At 35.5% G+C, this 21,809-nt stretch overlaps 3 protein-coding genes across 13 annotated transcripts in view; 2 read left to right on the plus strand and 1 right to left on the minus strand.

Moving 5' to 3' along the window:
* The window catches only part of palld (palladin, cytoskeletal associated protein), a 163,100-nt gene extending 158,109 nt beyond the window's left edge, over positions 1 to 4,991 (plus strand). For all 7 annotated transcript variants that reach the window (XM_056480584.1, XM_056480586.1, XM_056480588.1 and 4 more), the window contains 2 exons: positions 384 to 517; positions 3,428 to 4,991. In XM_056480584.1, the coding sequence (XP_056336559.1) occupies positions 384 to 517; positions 3,428 to 3,588 (295 nt within the window). In that variant the 3' untranslated portion in view covers positions 3,589 to 4,991. The remainder of the gene's footprint in view (positions 1 to 383; positions 518 to 3,427) is intronic.
* Positions 4,992 to 6,171: 1,180 nt separating this feature from the next.
* Positions 6,172 to 14,625, minus strand: cbr4 (carbonyl reductase 4). 2 transcript variants are annotated; one of them, XM_056445592.1, is made up of 6 exons: positions 14,590 to 14,625; positions 12,196 to 12,347; positions 11,998 to 12,118; positions 11,425 to 11,558; positions 7,512 to 7,646; positions 6,172 to 7,399 (listed from the first exon to the last, which is right to left on the minus strand). In XM_056445592.1, exons 2-6 carry the CDS (start codon positions 12,338 to 12,340, stop codon positions 7,248 to 7,250), a joined length of 687 nt encoding a protein of 228 aa, XP_056301567.1. In that variant the 5' UTR covers positions 12,341 to 12,347; positions 14,590 to 14,625; the 3' UTR covers positions 6,172 to 7,247. The 2 variants fall into 2 exon arrangements, with proteins under 2 accessions (XP_056301567.1, XP_056301566.1); XM_056445591.1 differs by having other exon boundaries at positions 6,172 to 7,426.
* An 861-nt stretch (positions 14,626 to 15,486) lies between these two features.
* nek1 (NIMA-related kinase 1) overlaps positions 15,487 to 21,809 on the plus strand; it is a 50,471-nt gene continuing 44,148 nt past the window's right edge. For all 4 annotated transcript variants that reach the window (XM_056481343.1, XM_056481342.1, XM_056481344.1 and 1 more), the window contains exons 1-7: positions 15,487 to 15,559; positions 17,843 to 17,982; positions 18,129 to 18,225; positions 20,004 to 20,101; positions 20,330 to 20,413; positions 20,516 to 20,583; positions 20,663 to 20,749. In XM_056481343.1, coding sequence (XP_056337318.1) covers positions 17,866 to 17,982; positions 18,129 to 18,225; positions 20,004 to 20,101; positions 20,330 to 20,413; positions 20,516 to 20,583; positions 20,663 to 20,749 — 551 coding nt within the window. In that variant the 5' untranslated portion in view covers positions 15,487 to 15,559; positions 17,843 to 17,865. The remainder of the gene's footprint in view (positions 15,560 to 17,842; positions 17,983 to 18,128; positions 18,226 to 20,003; positions 20,102 to 20,329; positions 20,414 to 20,515; positions 20,584 to 20,662; positions 20,750 to 21,809) is intronic.

Below are 21,809 nucleotides of genomic sequence, written 5' to 3' on the forward strand. Positions count from 1 at the left end.
TGGCATGAATTAATTTTATACTATGGAGCTGTTGAATGCTTGGTTCTGATTGGCTGATGAACATTCCTATTTTTAGGCAAATGAACTGCGAAAGTAGTTCCGGGCAGGTTTCGACCTCATTACAATTCCATATCTCTACGCCTAATGATTTGAGTTTTTTCCACAGGATTCTATATAAAAAAATATAATAAAAACATATCAGTCTTGAGGACAAATTTCTTGAAATACAGTGTCTATACATGTACCTAACAGTGGAATAATTAGAATTAAAAAAAGCATGCTTAAGGTTAAGTTTTTTTATAATTCAACTGCCTATCATCAATTATTCCTTACTTCATCATTTGTTTGAACAATGTAGCAACTTGTTCATTTCTGTTTCCCAGCATGCACCAGGACAACTTTGGTTACCTCTGTATGATCATCCAGCCAGCTCTGAAGGAAGACGCAGGCTGGTACACAGTTTCGGCTAAGAATGAAGCTGGCATTATCTCTAGTACAGCACGTCTCGATGTACACGGTTAGTTTGAACCCACAACACAAACCGAACCGAACTTATGAACGCCTTGCAGAATTGTGATTGGCAAAGGACCACTAAAAACAGACTAAGTAGTTTTAAAGTGGTTTATCAGATCAGTGTTCTTGCATAAATTGCTTCAGACTAAAGGCAAAACCCTATTTAATCTGTCCAATAAAAGCACACTCCCTTCCTCCGCTCAACGCTGTTTCCATAGCAATCCCATCAGCCACTGCTGTGTTTTTGCCATCAACAACAAGTTTAACAATACAGATGCATTACCCAAGGCTTAATCAACTGTGGGGCTGAGGAAATAGACAGAAGGGGTGTGATTTAATAATGAATGTTATAAAATGTTTGATCAATGTTTGATTAAAACTCAACACTTCTAGTCTGGAATCAGTTGGAACTAAAGGTGGCTCAACACTTATGTTTTGGCTTTGGTACTATATCAGCTTTGAGAGTTTAATATTAAAGGGTCAGTTCACACACAAATGTGCTATTTACTCGAGATGTTTCTGAATTTATTTCTTTAGCAGAACATTATAGACTTTTAGATGTACAGTAACTGGTTTTTGGTGAAAGTCCAAAAAACCAAAATGATCACATCTGTTTTCTGGTGATATATTAAGGTTTTAAGTAAAATGCTTTTCTTACTTTGAGTTTTGGCCTTGTCTAGAAAATTCTGCTTGATTTCAGAATTTTAGACACAAGTAAAAATATGTTTTAGCTGTGTCCCAATTGGCACACTATACACTTGTGCACTAAGACACTCACAGTATAGTATATGTATGCATTGTCATCCCAAATGGAACACTAGCGTTTGTTTAATAAGTGGAAATTCAAACCGTTTCCCTGATGATGTTTGACGGTTACCGAGTTAGTGTAATAAATGACAAAACTATCAAATAAAACTTGCCATGAGTATAATTGCATTCACTATCAAGAGGAGGTATAATTACTGTTCTAGGAGAATTTTGCTTTCACAATCCAAAATAAAAAACGTAATCCAACATCAGTGGCTGAAAACTCCACCGCTTCCGCTACGTGAGCAAAGCAGCGGCCGTTGAGTGCGTGAAGTGTCCAACATTCCACACTTCATTTTACTGGTTGAGTAAGTGCATCATCCGGGTAATAAGTGCACTTGTTATTATCTGCAGAGTTTTCAGTGTGAATGCACAATTTATACTACAAAATGGCGTAGAATAGTGCATAAGTATGCAATTTGGGATGCACCTATTGTCTGAAATATTAAGTGTGTTTTTCCTTACAACAATCTAAATGACCTGCCAGTGGAGCAAGTAAAATAATCTTGTTTGAAATGGGTTTTGATGTACTCCGCTGTCTGATTATTGAGCTTCTTTTAAGGTCAAACTCACTTATTATTGACATTTTTAAAAAACAAAACAGTATTTTTTTTCTCGTTTGGAAAGTGCTTCTTGATTTTAGGTATTTTTTTTAGATATTTAAACTAAAAACAAGACAACTCAAAACATTTAAATAAATAGTTCACCTAAAACTGTCATCATTTACTTGCCTTTCAATTGTCACAAACCTATTTGAGTTTCTTTTTCCATTCTGAACATGAAAGAAGTGATTTTGAAATGTATTGGAAACTGGAAACTTGACTTGGAAACCGCTAAGGCTGCACAATATATGGCTTTAGCATCAATAGCACAATGAGCACATCTGCAATAGTCACATCGCAAAGATATGGAATGTTGAGTCTGAACTATAGTTGAGCAGGAACTACAGAATTGTATTTAATCACTGAATTTATACAGAATTTATGATTTACACAAAAAAATATCTTACTTTGAATTTTAGTCTTGTTTCAGAATCAGAATCAGAATCAGAATCGGTTTTATTGCCAAGTGTGCTTCACACACACACAAGGAATTTGTTTTGGCTACAGAAGCTTCCAGTGTACATAAAGTGACAAGTGACAACACAAAATAAATCTGAAAAAATAAAATAATAATAATAAAAAATGATGAACATTAAACAGATGCGGTTAGTGAAGAAACCTGGATGTTGAGTTGTATAGTCCAAATATGTACATGTCAAAGTGAAAACCAAATAATTTCACTTACCCCACTGGCAGATTTAGCTTGTTTTAAGGAAAGTCTCTTAATTTTGCCTTATTTTTTCTGAAGTTGAAAACAAAACAATATTTTTACTCTAAGATTTTTTTATTTTTATTTTTTTTTAGCTATTGGGACTAGAAACGAAACAAAGAAAAGCATTTTTTTGCATTGTGATAATTCAATTTCGGTACCCGAATACTGTTAAGCAGGTCGCACACCGGAAGCGCCGCGACAGCGCGCACATGACAGTTAAAAGTTTCACACACCAGATGCGCACATTCGCATGATATTTAACATGAAACTAATCAGATGGCGCTCTGTGGTGCGGCAGGAATATGAACAGTGTCCTGAGTCATGGCTGGGTGCTGCGGACAGCCGACGACTTGCAGCGCCGGTGTGTGTGTACGCTGATAGAAATCTGTGCTTAGAATTCTAAAATGCATGGCGCTACGCGGCCCGGCGCCGAGCGGCACTTCTGGTGTGTGACCCCCTTTAGACTCTCCAGAAAACTATCAATTAGTGCTATTCAAACTATCTTCTGAAACTGTTTTCATATTACAATATTTATTGCAGAAAAATAAAATATGGCAATATCAGATTTTTCCAATATCGTGCAGCCCTAGTTACCGGTTTCTAACTTTATTTTTATAAATGTTTATAACAACTTGATTGTTAGTAAATTGTCATTTTTGGATGAACTATCCCTTTAAATGAAACTGCAAAGACTCTGTATGTTTTTGTAATTGAGGAACAGCATTCATAATTACATCCTGTGATTTCTTCTAAGTGAGAAACTATGTTCATCCTCGCCCTTTCCTTCCCTCAGCCCAGTGGCAGCAGACTCACACCCCAAAGCTCAAAAAGGTGCGTCCATCCACCAGCCGCTACGCCGCCCTGACAGAACGAGGTCTGGACGTGAAGGCGGCCTTTTTCCCAGACTCCAACCCTCTTCCTCCCGGCACCCTGGTGGAGAGCGACGACCTGTAGAGACTAGAATAGAGGATCTGACCTTCAAGCCCTTGATCCAGCGCACTCCATAATTCCAACTCGCTTCCCTACAACAGCCGAGAGAAGAGTGATGGAACGGCAAGCTGCTCCGCACTTCCTCGAAGATTACGATTCTTGGTATTTTCACTTCTTCTCCACCACCTGAGGAGAGGACTAAACCATTCGCTATTCTTTCATTTCAGTCGCTTTTTGAGAGGGAAGTGATGCGGGTGCTTAAGTAAGGTCATATCCTGCTTTTAAACAGACTTAATGGTTCACTGGCGCACTTAAAACACACACACACACAGAAACACGGCTGTGAGGAAGGAGGTAGTTTACCGATGATCACCTTGTTTTTCATCTCTAGATTATTTCACAAGTGCCTAAGTAATATTTAATTTTAAAATGAACTAAAAATAAATAAAAATGTATTCGAATAACTCGCATCTAGCTGTGCATGTTACTACGGTGCCAACATGTAACACTTCTTATGTATTTAGTTCTAATGCTTTAGATTAGATGTATTTATGAAGCGCTGGAGGAAACGTTTTCCTCTCCGGCACGGGGACTTCTTTTTAGGTGGGAGGGGAGGGGTTGAAAGTCGTCTGGAAGATTTAAGGAGCAAGGCTTTGGAAAGATGGACGCATCCTGAAGCTCCAGGGACCCCCATTGTCCTTGGAGCTTCAGGGTGCATGATGCCAGTCGCACACTGCCATAGATAGAAGCTGCGTCTGGATCTCAGCTCCTGTCCAGAGATGTTGCACAAGGCCGGGCCTTAATGATTTTTAGGAGAGATTAAAAGTGGAGACTGATACGTCGAGTGACACGAGTGAGGAGATTTGGACAGATGATTGTTGAGAAATGCTGATAATGAAAGTGCTGGAAGGAAGTTTGTAGAGGACGGGGGGTGGATTATGTGGATTTGACTGATTTTAAAGATGGTGGTGGCGCATGAAAGGAACTGATGGTAAAGCTTTTGACAGGTGGGCTTCAGTTTTCAGGTTTGGAATTACAGAAACATGCAGAAAAGGTGCACGTGGATTTGTTGAGAATTAATTTAATTGGCTTTCTTCGAGGGGGATAAAACATTTGACATTTTCTCAACGATCAGTGGAGTATCAAATACTCACGTTGGGAGTTGAAACAGTTTAGGAATCATCTCGCACACATTTGCAACGTATATACAAAACAATGTAGCGTAATCTAGTCATATAAGCCTGTGATTGCATATGTTTTTGTTTTTTTTCTTACACAGTTCTTATTCCTTCAAGTAGGCAGATTTTAGGAGGCTCTTATTCTCCAGTATTTCTGTTTTCCAAGCCAACCTGTGCCTGTATACAGACTGTTCTCCTTATTCTCTACTGGTTTATGAATAGTACAATAAATAAACATCTCTAAAAGTATTTGAGTCTGGGTTGAGTGCAAAAAAACATCTCTCAAGAAAGCTGATTGAGCTTTGTGGTTTTGTGGGCTCTGTTTTTTTTTTCTTCATGATGTAACAGCTAGATTTTGGTAAATTTTAATTAGTGTATTTGAGGGTTTTTATATGGAAACCTCACTTCAAAGAAAAAGTAATTGTTGACTAACCTAATTTATAGTATGCAACACCAAATATAGCTCCATTATTAAGTAATCAAAAGAAAGTAAGATTTGTGAACGCTGAAAGGGTAAATTCTGACTTATTACTATATACACTTATATAAATAGTCAAAATTATTAGCCCCTGTTTAATGGAGAGACAATGTTTTTCAACACATTTCTAAACATAATAGTTTTAATAACTCATTTCTAATAACTGATTATTTTATATTTGCCACAATGACTACAAATTATTTTACTAGATATTTTTCAAGACACTTCTGTACAGCTTAAAGTGACATTTAAAGGCTTAACTAGGTTAATTAGGTTAACTAGGCAGGTTAGGGTAATTAGGCAAGTTATTGTATAACGATGGTTTGTTCTGTAGACTATCAAAAAAATGTGCTTAAATGGGCTAATAATTTTGACCTTAAAATGTTTATAAAAAAATAAAAACTGCTTTCATTCTAGCTGAAATAAAACAAATTTCAAATTAATTTATACTTTGCAATACAAAGTATACAGGGTGATTCAAAAAGAATACCAAAACTTTGAAAATCTGTATTTAATCAAAGAAACATGTTTCAGTAGAAAACTAGTTCATAGATGTTCAACATGACCCCCTCCAGACACTCGAGTGACATCAACCCGATACTCGAACTCGTTCCACACTCTCTGTAGTCTCTCGGGTGTAAGTTTGAATAGCTGCAGTTATTCCTTCTTTTAGTTCCTCAATGTGAAACTTCAGAGTTTACTTAAATTGATGACAGAAAGCGCTTAGCTCTCTTCTTATTTGCAGAGTTCTCGATTTTCAAAGTTGTAGTATTCTTTTATTTATATTTATATATATATATATATATATATATATATATATATATATATATATATATATATATATATATATATATATATATATATATATATATATCAGATTTCCTTTCAGTCCTAACAAAGTCAATTACAACAAAGTCAGAATTGGAAAAGAAAAGAGACGTAAACTTGGTCTTAATTCAGAATGTTTCTTGTAGTTCTCAATTTATCTTGTCATATTTTGTTGTGACAGTTACAGTTTTAAACTCAGATTTTGTAATCGTGACGTTCTGACCTCCTTAGGATAGTGAGATAAAAATGTACACTGAAAAAATTATCTGCAAAGCTGTTGCAAACTATTTATTTGTGTTGAATTTAAACAAACAAATTAAATTTAATAATACTCAATTTTTCATTCATTTTTGGTTTAGTCCCTTTATTAATCAGGGGTCGCCACAGCGGAATGAACCGCCAACTTATCCTGCATATGTTTTACGCAGCGGATGCCCTTCCAGCTGAAACCCAACATGGGAAACACCTATACACTATTGCATTCCCACACATACATTACGGCCAATTTTGTTTATTTAATTCACCTGTACCACATGTTTTTGGACTTGTGGGGGAAACCAGAGCACCCAGAGAAAACCCATGCAAATTCCACACAGAAATGCCAACTGATCCAGCCGGGGCTCGAACCAGCAACCTTTTTGCTGTGAGGCGATCATGCTACCCACTGCGTCACCATGATGCCCTCAACTTAATTTGTTTGTTTAAATGCAGCCCAAATAAATTGTCTACAACCATTTAACGTAAAAAAAAAATTGTAAATCCAAGGAATCATCTTTGAATCTTTTTTTTTTTTTTTACACAATTCATTCTTGATTTTTACAAAATGTGTATATTTCTGATCTTTCACAAACCGGCCACTTTAAAATCAGTTATAGTTGAATAAAATATGGATGCTAAGAATAGCAATGACATCACAAAACGAGTCATATCCTCCACTGGTTGATCTGTGACCTCTATTATCTTAAGTATGGAACATGCAGCAATAACCCAAAAACTCCAGTGAACTAAAAATAACATTAATCCAATCCAGATGGTCCAAAACTACTCTTACACAATGTTTTACATGACTCAGAATTCCACAGAGCGATGAGAAGAAGATTAACAATATCCAGCTTTGACTCTATCCCTAAATAGGGATATTAGGTATAATCACCAAAACAAAAATATGCACTTTAATACTTCAGTGACTCATAGAATCATTACATCAGTAGCTGTAGTCCTCCGTCCACCAGCAGAATCTGTCCTGTGATATAAGGCGACTCTAGGAGGAAAAGCACAGCCTGGGCCACTTCTGCAGGTTCCCCAAAACGGCCCAATGGAATGGTCCTCACCGCTGCTGCTTCCTCTAGTCCTGCAGTCATGTCTGTGTGAATCAATCCTGAAAGGCCAGACTGACAATTAATTCAGTCGCTGTTAATATAAAGTAATAACAGTATTAGTGGTAATTAAAAGAGGAAAAAGACCTGGAGCCACCAAGTTCACTCGTATGTTCCGGGAAGCCACTTCCTTTGCCAGTGAGCGAGTGAATCCCTCTAGTCCAGCTTTACTGGCACTGTACACACATTGACCAGCGTTACCCTTCACACCCACCACTGAACCTGAGGAAACACATCACAAGCTTAGAAATACCACAGAATCATAATCGTATGAGGAATAGGCCAATTTTTGAACAAAAACAGATATATTTTTATTTTATATATTAATATACTGATAATTATATTGCTATATTTGGGCGATTTACAAAAATTAGCCTGATTACAAAAACAAAATGCAAACAAATATAAGGAACGGGCAGATTTTTGACCAAAACAGATATTTATATTTTATACTTAAATGTTTATTTTATATTATGTATTAGTATACTGATAATTATATTGGTATATTGGGGTGACTACAAAAATAAAACCCAAACATATCAAATGGAACTGATTTTTTTGTCTTCATTCTATTCTCTAAATCAGGGGTGCCCAAACTTTCTGATGAAGGGCCAAAAACCAAACTCGATTAAGGCTAGTGGGCTGAAGCTATATATAGTTGCCATGGGTAATTTACTAATTTATTTATGAATATTTAATAATGACTAGAAAATATTGCTTTATATTAACTAATACAGCATATATTTGTTATATTTTATAATGAACTTATTACAGTAAATACAAAAATCTAATTTATAACAGAATGGAGTTTTTTGATAAACTAGTTTTTGCCTTGATTTGCTCACCGTTGACATCATTTACATTTTTAAAATATCTTTTTTTACAACATTTAATTGATACAATTAACATAACTGGAGGATTTAATTGATACATTTAATTTCAATTCAAGTCCGAGGTCATAGTGCTCCACTGGAAAAAGGTGGTTTTTGATCTCCAGGTGAAAGGAGCTCAAGAATGTTGGGGTTTTGTTCACGAGTGAGGGAAGGATGGAACGTGAGACTGACCGGCAGGTTAGTGCAGCAGTAATGCGGTTGATGTATTGGTCTGTTGTGCTAAAGAAGGAGCTGAGCTGGAAGACAAAGCTCTCGATTTACCGGTAAATCTACTTTCCTATTCTCACCTATGGTCACGAGCTTTGGCTCATGACTGAAAGGACAAGCTCTCGGATACAAGCGGCCGAAATGAGTTTCCTTCACAGGGTAGCAGGGCGCACCCTTATAGATGGGGTGAGGAGCTCTGTCACCAGGGAAGAGCTCAGAGTAGAGCCGCTGCTCCTCCACATGAAGAGAAGTCAGCTGAGGTGTCTCGGGCATCTGTTTTGGATGCCTACCTAAGGAGGTGTTCCAGGCATGTCCCACCAGGAGCTGGCCTCAGGGAAGACCCAGGACACGCTGGACAGACTATGTCTCTCGGGTGGCCTGGGAACGCCTCGGGATCCCCCCGGAGGAGCTGGAGGATGTGTCTGGGGAGAGGGAGGTCTGGGGTTCTCTCCGAAGAGTGCTGCCCCCCGTGACCCGGCCCCGGAAAACCAGACGAGGATGAGATGAGATGTCATTTCCGTTTGCTTTTTTTTGTAGTTCAGCAATAAAACAAACATGCAAAAAAAGTTATGTCAAATTAGAAATGACGATCTCTTATAAAGGCATTTGCCTCAATCCTCTCCCATTATTCTCACTGTCTTCTCAGAGAGGACAGTGGGCCAAATTAAAGGTTACATTGGGCCAGCAGGCCCTACTTTGGGCACCTCTGCTTGAAATCATTTATTGCAAATCTGATGTGGTTTCTTTCATGGCAGAAAAACTCCAACATCTTTAGCGTGAGCATCTTCTAACCACTACATGTGACATCATGTGTAATGCACCAGCAGTGGTGTAAAGTAACTAATTACAAATACTCAAATTACTGTAATTCACTGAGTAGTTTCAAAAACGTGTACTATTACCTTCCCTTAAGTACATTTTTAGTGCTGTATTGGTACTTTTACTCCACTACTTTCCTTCAACCTGCAGTCACTACTTTATTTTTTCTTGTCTATGGGGATTAGAAAAATTAGTCCTGTGATTCCTGTCCAATTAAATCACACATAGAAAGTAATGCACATCATAATGAACTACCTCAAGACATGCAGCACACTATTTGGAAACATAAAAAGTCTCCAAGAAGACACTTTACACTCAATGACCCAGAGACTGTTTAGACTGCATGTCACTGATGGAAGATGGCAGATGTCGACTTTATGATGACTGAAACGGCCTTAAACAATCACTAAATGCACTACAGAATGTTACGTTTACACACACAAACACAAATTACATGTAAACGCATGAACTTTTCCCAGCGTAATACTCAATACTCTTGAGTACTTTTGAAAGGTCTACTTTTTATTCATACTTTGAGTAATATTTACAACAGATACCTTTACTCTACATTTTTGGGCACATACTCTTTCCACCACTGTGCACCAGTGATTAGAAATAATACATCATATATCGGTTGATTGTTTATTGTCTTTCACACTATCCTTCAAACCACAACATTGAAAAAAATCTTGACAAAAAGTCATGACAACAAATGTTTTTGTTACTTTAAGTTGTTCTAATATTCAATTCAATCATCTTTATTTGTATAGCGCTTTTATAATGTAGATTGTGTCAAAGCAGCTTCACATAGAAGATTAAAGTAAATTAAAACAGTGTCAGCCCAGTATTCAGAGTTGAAGTTCAGTTTAGTTCAGTTCAGTGTGGTTTAATGGTCAGGTAATGGTCAGGTTCATCATACACACAAAAAAGGATTTTGCTGCTTGTTCAAGCTACACTGTAAAAACTGATATGATCAGTTAGTCATGACAACATGTTTTCAGTTCCTTGTAATTTATTAAACTAAGTTAATCATGTTCTAACTTAATTTTGTAAGTTTCACAAGCTTTTTAAGCCAGTTCAATATAATATAAGTTTAAATGTCTCAAGGTTAATTTGATTCAGCATAAAAATGTAAGGCAACTAGTATTTTTTTACAGTGCACTTATTTAAGATGAACTGAAACAATACAATTCTTGAATTTTTTTTGGGACAACTTCATCGTTTTATGTTCCATCCACTTAAATGTGTTAAGTTAAATGAGTTTAACAACATTTTTAGTCAGTTTTATTGGTTTGAAAGCTCATTTGATTCAACTAAAAACAATTGAAGGCAGCAAGAATTGTTTTTACAGTGGAGGTTTTACGATTTTTCAGCAAATAAAATAAAAAATGATTGATTAGACAGTATAAGTACATGTAAGAATAAGCATGTTGCTTCATTTATACATAAATATATGTTATGCTAGATGAAAATGCAAAAATATCTGACACATTTTATTTTCACAAACAAAATGAAACACTTTATTTGCATTTTGATATACTTTCTATACAATTATAATTGTCCATTTTATTTGATGCAATTACGAAAATGTTTAAAACTCTTACTGGACAAAAACACATGCTGAAATCTAGGTTTTTAACATTATTTCTTTCTAAAACTTCAATAAAGGATTATTCTTGCTAATATTTCATGTCAGCGTTTGCACAGTAAACATACATAGGATCATAGAGCTATGTAACAAATCTAATTGATGCTAAATAAATATTTCTAATTATAATAATATAGATATTCTAATAATAATATTTTGTTGATAATAATAATAATCTGATTGTTACACAATTTTTAAAAAACGGATTTCCATTTTAATGTCGTGACAAAGACGTGACCAATCCCGATCAGTGAAACGATTCACAATGTTAAAGCTGTAACGCCATCTTGTGGTGATTAAATCAACACAAACTGCCCAGTTACTGATGCAGAGTTAACGTTTCCCTTTTCACATCTTAAACTTATTGTCACTTCTAAATTGAGATAATAAATAAGATCATCATAGGCAGTGTACATTCTGAAATATGGCTCACCAATGTTGACAACGGCTCCTCCGTGACTGAGCATGTTTCGTACAGCCGCCTTACATGTGAGCATGGAGCCCAGCAGGTTAGTGTGCAAAACAGACAGCATGTCTTCAGATTTACTCCTCAATAGCAGTGCATCTCTTTAAAATAAACACATATTCAATATTTGATTAGAAGAATAATGTGACATTTATCTCTTTTTACTCCTATTTGGTCATGCGCATTGACTACAAACCAAATACTGAAATCAATCTTCAATCTGTCACATGTATTTTCAAGATTACAATCTGCTTTGGTCACACTTTATATTGATGGTCTGTTTGTTGAATTCAAGTTACATTGCATCTACATCCCAACTACTTCTCATTAGATAGACTAATTATTATTATTAGTAGACTGTTATATGTGGTTAGGGTTAGTGTAAGTTGACATGTACTTGCAAAGTGTCTTATAGTCAGTTAAATGTCTGTTAAAGAAGCAGTATCAACAGATATTAATCAGTCTACTAATACTCAAATGGACCATCAAAATAAAGTGTTACATCTACTTTCTGCATTATTTGTTAGTATCCTGTCTGACCTGTTAATGCCAGCCGCATTGACCAGGAACGCTACAGTGCCACAGGTCTTATTGATGGTCTCAAATGCTTTCTGAACCTCTTCTTCTTTTGAGACGTCGCAGCTTAGGCCCAAATGGTTTTCTGAAATTAAATGTATACTTCTGAATTTAAAAAAAAAACACTTATTAAAAGAGTCTTGGTTATTTAAAATGATTCACCTCCAGGGAGGGATTGAGCAGTAGCCTGTGCCCCCTCTTTATTTCTAGACAACAGCACAATCCTGTGACCCCTCTGTGCCAACAGCTGAGAAACTGCTCGCCCGATGCCGCGCGAACCCCCGAACACCACAGCCAGCCTGGACATCCCCAGCCTATCAGAGAAAACACATCTGCAGAATAAACGCTGATGAGCAAGTATCAGTTTAAGTGAGTAAAGGTCAAAGTGCAAAAGAACATGGTGACTGTTTCCTCTTAAATTTAATTCAAGAAAAAATACAAAATGATCACATATAAGTAAGCATAATATGCATTTTTGACAGACATGTTTCACTAATAAGATCAAGAATCATACTTAGTGTCTTGTAAATATATAGTATATGAATATGACAACAACTCTACAGTATTTTACCACCTACAGTAATTCATCACTTATAGCAGAGTGTGTTGTCATAGTGCTATAGTTTTAGGGCAACTTTCAAGGCTTTGCTGTAGGAAAAGTACTTTTTGGAAGTATTCTTATTCCCCATTAAAATTCAGGTCAAAATTAATAATGAATATTTTACAACTGAAGAGTTCAGATGCAAAAACCTCTAAGTGCTGTCTCAAATTTCTATCGAAATGAGCATTTTCCTCAGCCTTTTTACTTTAAACACCAGGAAAAGGACTTATTCGTTGCCATAAATGTGATATTACTGAACCTACACATTGATCCTGATGAAAAAGCAGCTTTTAGAGGAAAAATTTATATTGCATTTAGAGGTTTTTGCAACCGAACTCTGCAACTGTTTTCAGGTAATTCTGTGCAAGTCATTTTTACAACATTATGGCATGCACATTTTTACATGTCAAAACGGCTTGTAAATTATTTATTAAGCTATATACAGTAAGTGTAAAAATTGAATAGGCTATATATACTGCTGTGGTATTATATATACCACGTATCACTGCATTTATATACATATACACACAAATACACCAATTTTTTTAAACATTGCTGGGGCTTTTTAAGTACAATCTGACATTTAGAAAACGACTGATAGAGAAATGTGTACAAATTAATAAATCAATGTTAACGAATTGCCATCACCTTTTACAGTTGTTACAGTTTAGCACAACACTATAGCTCACTTGCAAAAGCTCATATCTCTCCAAAAACAGTTCACTCATGTATCAAAACTAAATTCCCTTCCTGAATTCCCTTCAGTGCCACAAAAGTGGCAAATATCCTTCTCAATTGCTTTGGCTCATTTTTTGAAACAGACCGGACATTCTCAACACTCTTAGTGCTTTTGCCAAAATTATGTGGATGGTTCAGCACAACACCATGATTCACCTGCAACAGCTCATACCTTTCCCAAAACAGTTCCCTCATATGTCAAAACTAAATTTCCTTCTCATTTAAACAGTCAGTGCCCCCAAAATGCTTCGTCCCTTTGGCATTGTGTTAGCACTGCAAGTCAAAATGTTTAGATGTTTTGTCACTATCGCAGAGGACCATTGAAATATCCCTCATGTCCACTTTACAGTCTTAGCCCAGTCCTTCATTGACAATGGTTACTGTACTGTTTTTGTCTAGCTAACAGAATACAATTGTGTATAAAACTGACAAAAAAAAAAAAATAGGTTTCTTTTAGTTAGGTATTCTTTTAGAATTTTAGTTTAAGAGCCTCCAAGGTTTGACATCACACATTGCACTCATGCTGCCAAGGAAATTGCAACCATTATCAATCACACACAAAGTAATTTCCATACATCAGAATAAAACAAAATATACTGTAATATAAACACACAAACAAAAAACTATGAAAATTATATGCAGCCTACAGTGCTTGATTGGTCATCTGAGATGTGTGAAATGCCTCGTTTGTTTGTCAAGTTCTAGTTTCACCTAACTTTCAATTGCTGTAATAAATGTATCAAATGTTCCACAGATTCATATATGGTATTCATGCTATTATGTTCTTGACTAATTTTGACAATTTAACAGACTATTGTGCATGTGATGACTTATACAATGAAATGACGCTGACACATTTTGGAGCGAACAACCATTGAACTGAGAATCAACAATCAGTTTAGATCAACTAGATCTATTCGCTTGGAAATTGTGCTAAATATTGGCTATCTGTACGTAATCATTTGCAAATATGTACTAAGACATTTGCAATTTGATGAAATGAATGAGAAAATCAAGTCTGTTGTGAAGAATTGCCAAGTGGTTTAGAGGTTTGTCCATGTTGTTTTGAGAATGTAATTCCTGTTTCAAGTAATGTGCCAAACCAATAGAGAAAAACTAATACACAACGCAAGTCGACGTGGTTAAATTATCGCAGAATTACAACTGATTAAACCATACGTTAATTAGGCATTCAGACGACAAGACAACGAACTCACGTTAAATGTCAATATCATACGCTCGTTATGGACGCCGCCATATTGACTACACTGTGTACGGCGAGCCAAGAGGTGGAGCCAAACACTCTAAAAACACAAACATTTATACATGTATTTGCTAAATGTTTTTGCAGTTAATATATTTATAAGTCTGACTTGTTGCTTGAATTGCAAACAAATACTATAAATTTATATGTCTGATTTGATTTACTTTGGTTCAGAAAGCAAATGACGTATATAAGAAAACTACAACTGATCTACATTTACATTTAGTCATTTAGCAGACGCTTTTATCCAAAGCGACTTACAAATGAGGACAAGGAAGCAATTTAAACAACTATAAGAGCAGCAGTGAACAAGTGTTATAGACAAGTTTCAGGTGTGTAAAGTCTAAGAAGCAAAGCATCTATATTAGAGAAAATATGCACTGTTCACAAATTAAAAATAGTATATATATATATATATATATATATATATATATATATATATATATATATATATATATATATATATATATATATATATATATATATATATACATACACCATAAACATTATACTTTTTCAAAAAGAAACGCACAAAATCCCTTGTGCTGTACATTACAAATGCTGTGCACCAGAATTCGTTAATCCTTTTGTGGGGTCATTTTCAAAAGGCTCTTCAGTTTAGGACCATGAAAGCGGATAGTGACCAAAGGCTCCATAACCGTGTACCAACCGGTGACGGTTGCTAGGGGGGGATTTTGCGCCAAACATTGACAGACAAACTTACCAGCTGTATCTTTTAACTGACTTATTTTTCAACCTATCAGCCGAGACTAAAAGTGATTGCTGACCAATCGAATCACTCCTAACAGTAAGCGTGTGCCGTCTGCACACATGAGACCGCCCACAAAAGAAAAAATCTTCATTTGAGCTGCTGTGATGCTGCCAGTGCTCGTTGACTATTCAGAATATATAAGATATACAAGGTAAGAACTAACTCTGCTTGACAAATTGTGTCTTTCTTTAAAAATATATGACGGAGTGCAACTTTAAACTCCGTGTCAGCGCCGTTTCGCCCTGTCAATGAGACTGACCATTTCGTTTTCATTAGCACGCTTTTAGGATCGTATTATTGTCATTAGTTTGAACAGCGACCCTTTCAAGGGCCCGCTTCACTAGACACCGGCTGCTGCTTTTCACACTTTGCATTGTAACGTTAATCTGCTGCTGCTTTTATCCACATACCACACAACGACATAACAAATCTAGTTTGTTAATAACTAATATTGTTAATGGTTGACAGTGCAAGTCAGCTCAAATCTTGAGTAAGTCTCTGTGTTTTGCTTTGTTCTTTACAGCTTGCAAGTTTTAGTTTCCAGCCAGCTTTGGGCTTTTGTTATTATTATTATTGGGTGGCAGTTTCCTTCATGTTGTTAACCTAATTTGTTGCTATCTTGAGGTCTGTCTTTCTATCAGTCGTAGTTTTCTTTTATATTCTGTCTTTGTACCCCTTTCTTAGTCCCTTTAAAGGTTGGTGGGTAATTCCTCCTGACATGTCATATTTAATTCATAAGCCTTCGTTCACTGCCTGGCTTTTTGCTGCTTATTTTTGCTTTCAAGCAAGGCTACATTGCTTTTAGGCTTGATTTTTTTTTTTTTTTTTTTTAAGTATTTGCTTCCCACTATTTTGTCTAAAAATGTCTTCCTGAGAATTCACCTTGGCCAGGTGGCAGTTGTAGTCATTCCCAGCATGCAGCTGGATTCTGTACGGAAAAAATATCAACCTTTCACTCATCAGGAGGTGCTCCGCTTGAGTTGGTTTAATAATTCCCGCTGACACTGAATGAATCACAGCTGAATGTGACTTTTCAGATGCCACACCTCTAGTCTATCTATCTATCTATCTATCTATCTATCTATCTATCTATCTATCTATCTATCTATCTATCTATCTATCTATCTATCTATCTATCTATCTATCTATCTATCTATCTATCTGTTGTTCTATATCTATCCGTCATTTTCTCTATCTATCCGTCATTCCATCCATCCATCCATCCATCCATATTTTTATAGAACTAGGTGCCTTGGTTTTATTAATTCTGTGAGTGGCAGATTCTGGAGATGCTGGAAAGATTCCTCAGAGATTTTACTCCATATGTGCCAAGAAAATATCTGCAACACCATTTACTTGGCCTGTTAATACTAGGCATTAAGCCTGCACCATATATTGTTTCAGCATTGATATGACAATGCACACATTTGCAAAAGTATCATGGCAGAATGTGCAATGTTGTGTTGGGATTATATCACAAGCCACAGTTCAGAACACATGGGGTTTGTGGAGTAACCATAGAGTGAAAGTTTGCTATTTGTATGTGTTTTAAGACCTGCAACTGAGCATTTCAAGAGAGTGTAAAGTATTAAGGCACAAGAAAATGTAAGGCTTTGTAATTTTAATAAAGATTCAATTATTTGCACAATAAAGAATATAAATTATGTTATTTTAGATTTGATTATTTAATTTCTGCACCTGAATAGAGTTAGACTTCCCCAGAAAAATATAAAACTCTGTTTATTTCAGGTTTATCATTGTTCTGTAATATTTATCTATGCTTGTAACATGTTTATTGTATTTTATTTTGTTCACTTCCCTACTGAGTCATCCCAATCAGTCTAAATTATTCTTTCCAAATAGACAAGACAAGGTGGACCTATTCTTGCATATTGCTAAATGCTGAAATCTGGCCCTACTATTAAATGTCACAAAAGAATTTGAGACTTGTTAAACTATTCAACCTTTTTTTCCATTCTTTTATTGTCCAAATTTGGTGAACCAGAGTGGATTGCGTATGATTTTAGCTGTGAGGAGTGGGATTTGGTGTGCTGTTCTTCTGCTGTAGCTCATCTGATTCATGGTTTGATTTGTACTCTTCTGCAGATTTCATTGTGACCAGTGTTTTGTTTTTCTTTATTGATTTAATTAAATAATTATTACTTTCTCTCTGCTTGAACCAGTCTGGTCATTCCGCTCTGACCTTTGACGTTTTCATTTATAGAATTGCCACTTACTGATTATTTTCAGCTTTTCTTTTCTTTCCTTTTACTTTTTAAAATCTCTGTTCACATTAGATATGTTTGTTTGTGAAAATCCAAGTAGATCGGCAGTTTCTGAAATACTCACACCAGCCTGTCCAGCACCATCAAAAATCCCACATTCAATGTAATTTAAATCTCCTTTCTATCATGTGCTATTCTTTCTGTTACAGCATGAGAAGTCATTTGCACAGACATGGATAAATATGAGAGGTTAAAGAAGATTGGGGAGGGATCCTTTGGGAAAGCCATCTTGGTCAAGTCAAGAACAGATGGCCGACAATATGTTATCAAGGAGATTGGTATCTCCAGGGTGAGTCTATCACTTCCATCTTTTAGACATCTCTCAGAAATGCTAATAGGTGTTTTATTCATTTAAGATTTCAACTGAACAAAGTGTGATTATGTTAAAGGTGCTATTTAAATATAAATATTCATGCGCTGTTTTTTTTTTATCAGATGTCGAACAAAGAACGTCAGGAATCACGTAAAGAGGTGGCAGTTCTGGCTAACATGAGCCATCCAAACATTGTCCAGTACAAGGAATCCTTTGAAGGTAATGCCTTTGAATACACTGAGACATCCATATTCAGAAATCGGTATTAAATGATTTTACAATATTCTTTTCGTGGAGCCACATCTGCCATTACATCAATATGCATGACAAGAGGAATGAGCATTCACTATTTGGTTTTTAGTAGTTTTTGATTAATCTAAGAACATTAGTTCCGGCACAAACTATAGCCAGTGCATTTCTGTTTTAAAGGCTTGTGTCAGATTGATAGATTGGGGTGGCCGGCAGGATCTGGTGGAGCTCAAAGCTCTTGAATTAAATTACAGAGAGGATGTTGTTGTGCTAATGGTAGTTTTTCTTTATGGAGCTGTGCGGTATCTCTGACATCCGGATGGCTGGCTAATTAATGACATATATCTGTGGTAGTGTATAAATGTTAATGCTATTAACAATAAAGGGCAATATGTTTATTTTATTACATTGTAAAATCTGATTGTTAGAGGTCTGCATTTGTTTGTTGAAAACACTGTAAAAATGATCAAATTATAATAGCATTTTATATATGAAATATACAGCCATGCCCTAAATTATTCACACCCCTGGTAAATCTGTCTGAAGGTTTTTTTTGCCTAAAATGACACCGGCTTCTCCCAAAATATGATATTTCTCAGCTTTTATTTAAATTTGAACAAAAACTAAATTTGCCAAGGGTATGAATAATTTCGGGCTTGATTGTATATTTCATATATATATATTTATATATTTAATGCTATAATAATTTGATAATTTTTACAGTGTTATCAACAATCAAATGCAGACCTCTAACAATCAGATTTTACAATGTAATAAAACATTTTTTTTTGGTACTTGAAGGTTTTTGAAGTACTATCTGAAATTTTCTTCTAAAAGAGGCATTTTTTTCTCGGGCTCCTATGTGTGGATTCAGTTATTTTGCTATTATGGCAGAGAATGTTTTATTGCCTATAGGCAAGTCAAGGCAAGTTTATTTATATAGCACAGTTCATACACAATAGTAATTCAAAGTGCTTTACATAAACAAGAATAACAGAAACAAGAACATTAAAATTATTAAAATAATTAAAAATGATTAAAACAGATAAAAACAGATTAAAATGTGTTAACTGGTTATAAAAGAATGAAAAAGAAAAGAAAGATATAATAGTGTGCTCTGCTCTAGTGTCACGTAGCACAGTGCTCATTCAGTAAAGGCACAGCTAAACAGATGTGTTTTAAGCCTTGATTTGAATGTACCTAATGTTGGAGCATCGCTGATAATGTCTGGAAGCTCACTGGAAGCAAAGCATCTAATTCTTGAATGTTTTGAGATGATAGCATGCTGATTTACCTTAAAGTGAAATAACTGAACATAAACATGCATATTTTTAGAAGAACGTTTCAGAGGTTTTTGCACTTTTTACATACAGTAGGTCCAATTTTCAGCATCTTTACCCCAGTCTTCTGTGAGATGTGACCCTTTAGTCAGTCCACTATTCCAATTGGTTTGTCAACGAACATTTCTTAATGCTGAAAAACCATTTGACCTGATTTTTCATAGCATTTTTGTGTTCTTATTAGTAGAATTATTATCAGTAGCATTTAATTTGAAACGGATATACTTTTCTTAACATCATAAGTGTACTTACGGTCACTTTTGCTCAATTAATTGTGTTCTTGCTAAATGACAGTAGACATTTATTTAAAAAAAATCCTATTGAAAGGTAGTGTACTTGCCATCTATACTGTAAACTAAAGCAGATCCATTACCGTAGAAGAACACTAATCCGTCTCTCTTTCTTTAGAGAGTGGTTGTTTGTACATAGTAATGGACTACTGTGAGGGGGGAGACCTGTTTAAGAAGATCAATAACCAAAGAGGGTCTCTTTTCCCAGAGGAACAGGTAAGAGAAACCTCAAAGGTTTAAATGTTCTTCACTTCTACAATGTTGTATTACAGTATATACACAAAAACAGAGTATAGCACAAAACAATACTAAAAACTTCAAATTCCTTTCATTAGAAAGGAATATAGGATTTTTATTGATTGAATTATTGAATACATTTGAACCCTAAGAATAATGTTTGCAATGTTATCATCTGATGTACTGATCTCTGTTGTTTTCTGAAAGATTCTTGACTGGTTTGTGCAAATCTGTCTGGCTCTTAAACACGTACATGACCGCAAAATCCTACATAGGGACATCAAATCACAGGTATAGTTGTGTCTCTCTTACACACACTTTTGTATCAACAATTCAATGGAAATGCAGTATAAGATTATTTACACATGACTGCTGGTTTTGCTTTCTATGAAGAATATTTTTCTGACCAAAGATGGTACCGTGCAGCTTGGAGACTTTGGAATCGCTAGAGTTTTGAACAGGCAAGATATTTAAACTGATTTTAAAAAGGCATAAATGTGGAGAGAATGACACTCATAGATGATGTGTTTGTGTTTGCAGCACTGTGGAGTTGGCAAGGACATGTATCGGCACACCTTATTACCTGTCGCCAGAGATATGTGAAAATAAACCATACAACAACAAGAGGTAAAGACACTGTTTGGAGCACAAAGGGTGGACAGTACTGTATCTATAAGGCACTCAAGGACCCTTGTGCAGTTTGCTGAGTCATTAGAGAGGTGATGGAAGATACACAAGTTTCTCTGATCCCAGCAGCTACATATTGATCTTGAGTCGTTTGTTTATGGGCTGTTTGTAACTTGATCAGTCTGAATATTCTTTGCTTTAGTTGATAAACAATAGCTTTATTAGTTACGTTACTATTCCAAAGGTTTATAATAATGTTAATATTGTAGAATTTATTTTAAAATAGCACAATTGTGCTGCTTAATGTTTTTGTCATTCTCTTTCGTAACCTTATAAACCCTTATTGTCAGTTTTTAACTTTTTGCCTAATAAAAATGAATTTCCTTAAAAAAATTATACTGACCCCAAATGTTTGGACAGGATTTTGGCAATATATAGCAGGCATTCTAGATGTGGGCTTAGATCGGGTTAAAAAGCTTTGTTCATACTGCACACTAATCTTATTTGGTTTTAAACTCTGTTTGTTTACATTCTGAATGAAGGAATATAATATGAACTAGGGGTGTAAAACAACCCACAGTTCGGAACGCGCATGACCCGGTTTAATGGGCAACTTTTTTGAACTTGTAGGTTAATACAACATTTATACAAATTGCAGAGAGATCGCCTCCTGCGTCATTCAAGTCGCATGTTCGAAAGAATTTTAACTTCCCTGTAACATAAAATAATGTTGGAAAAAGTTCAGAGGAGAGTGAGTCGAGAGGTGGTGGGGCCTAAATGCTTTATTAGGTTATTAGTTAAAGGTGTTTTCTCTCACTGTTTTGTTTAGCCTGCATTAATGCATTCAGTGTAAAGCTGCACAATTAGACCATAAAGATTGTGATCTCAATGCAAACCTGCACAACATGAATGATAAATGATGACGATTTGCATATGTTTATTAATCCTTCGAAGTGCTGCATTCAAATCTGCGCTTGATCAAAAGAGATTCAGTTTTTATACTTTTTCAGTCAAGTTACAAACAATTAAATAACACAAAATTACTGGGAGAACAGTATAT

This window comes from Danio aesculapii, chromosome 20 (assembly GCF_903798145.1).
Source record: "Danio aesculapii chromosome 20, fDanAes4.1, whole genome shotgun sequence".
Lineage (NCBI taxonomy): Eukaryota > Metazoa > Chordata > Actinopteri > Cypriniformes > Danionidae > Danio > Danio aesculapii.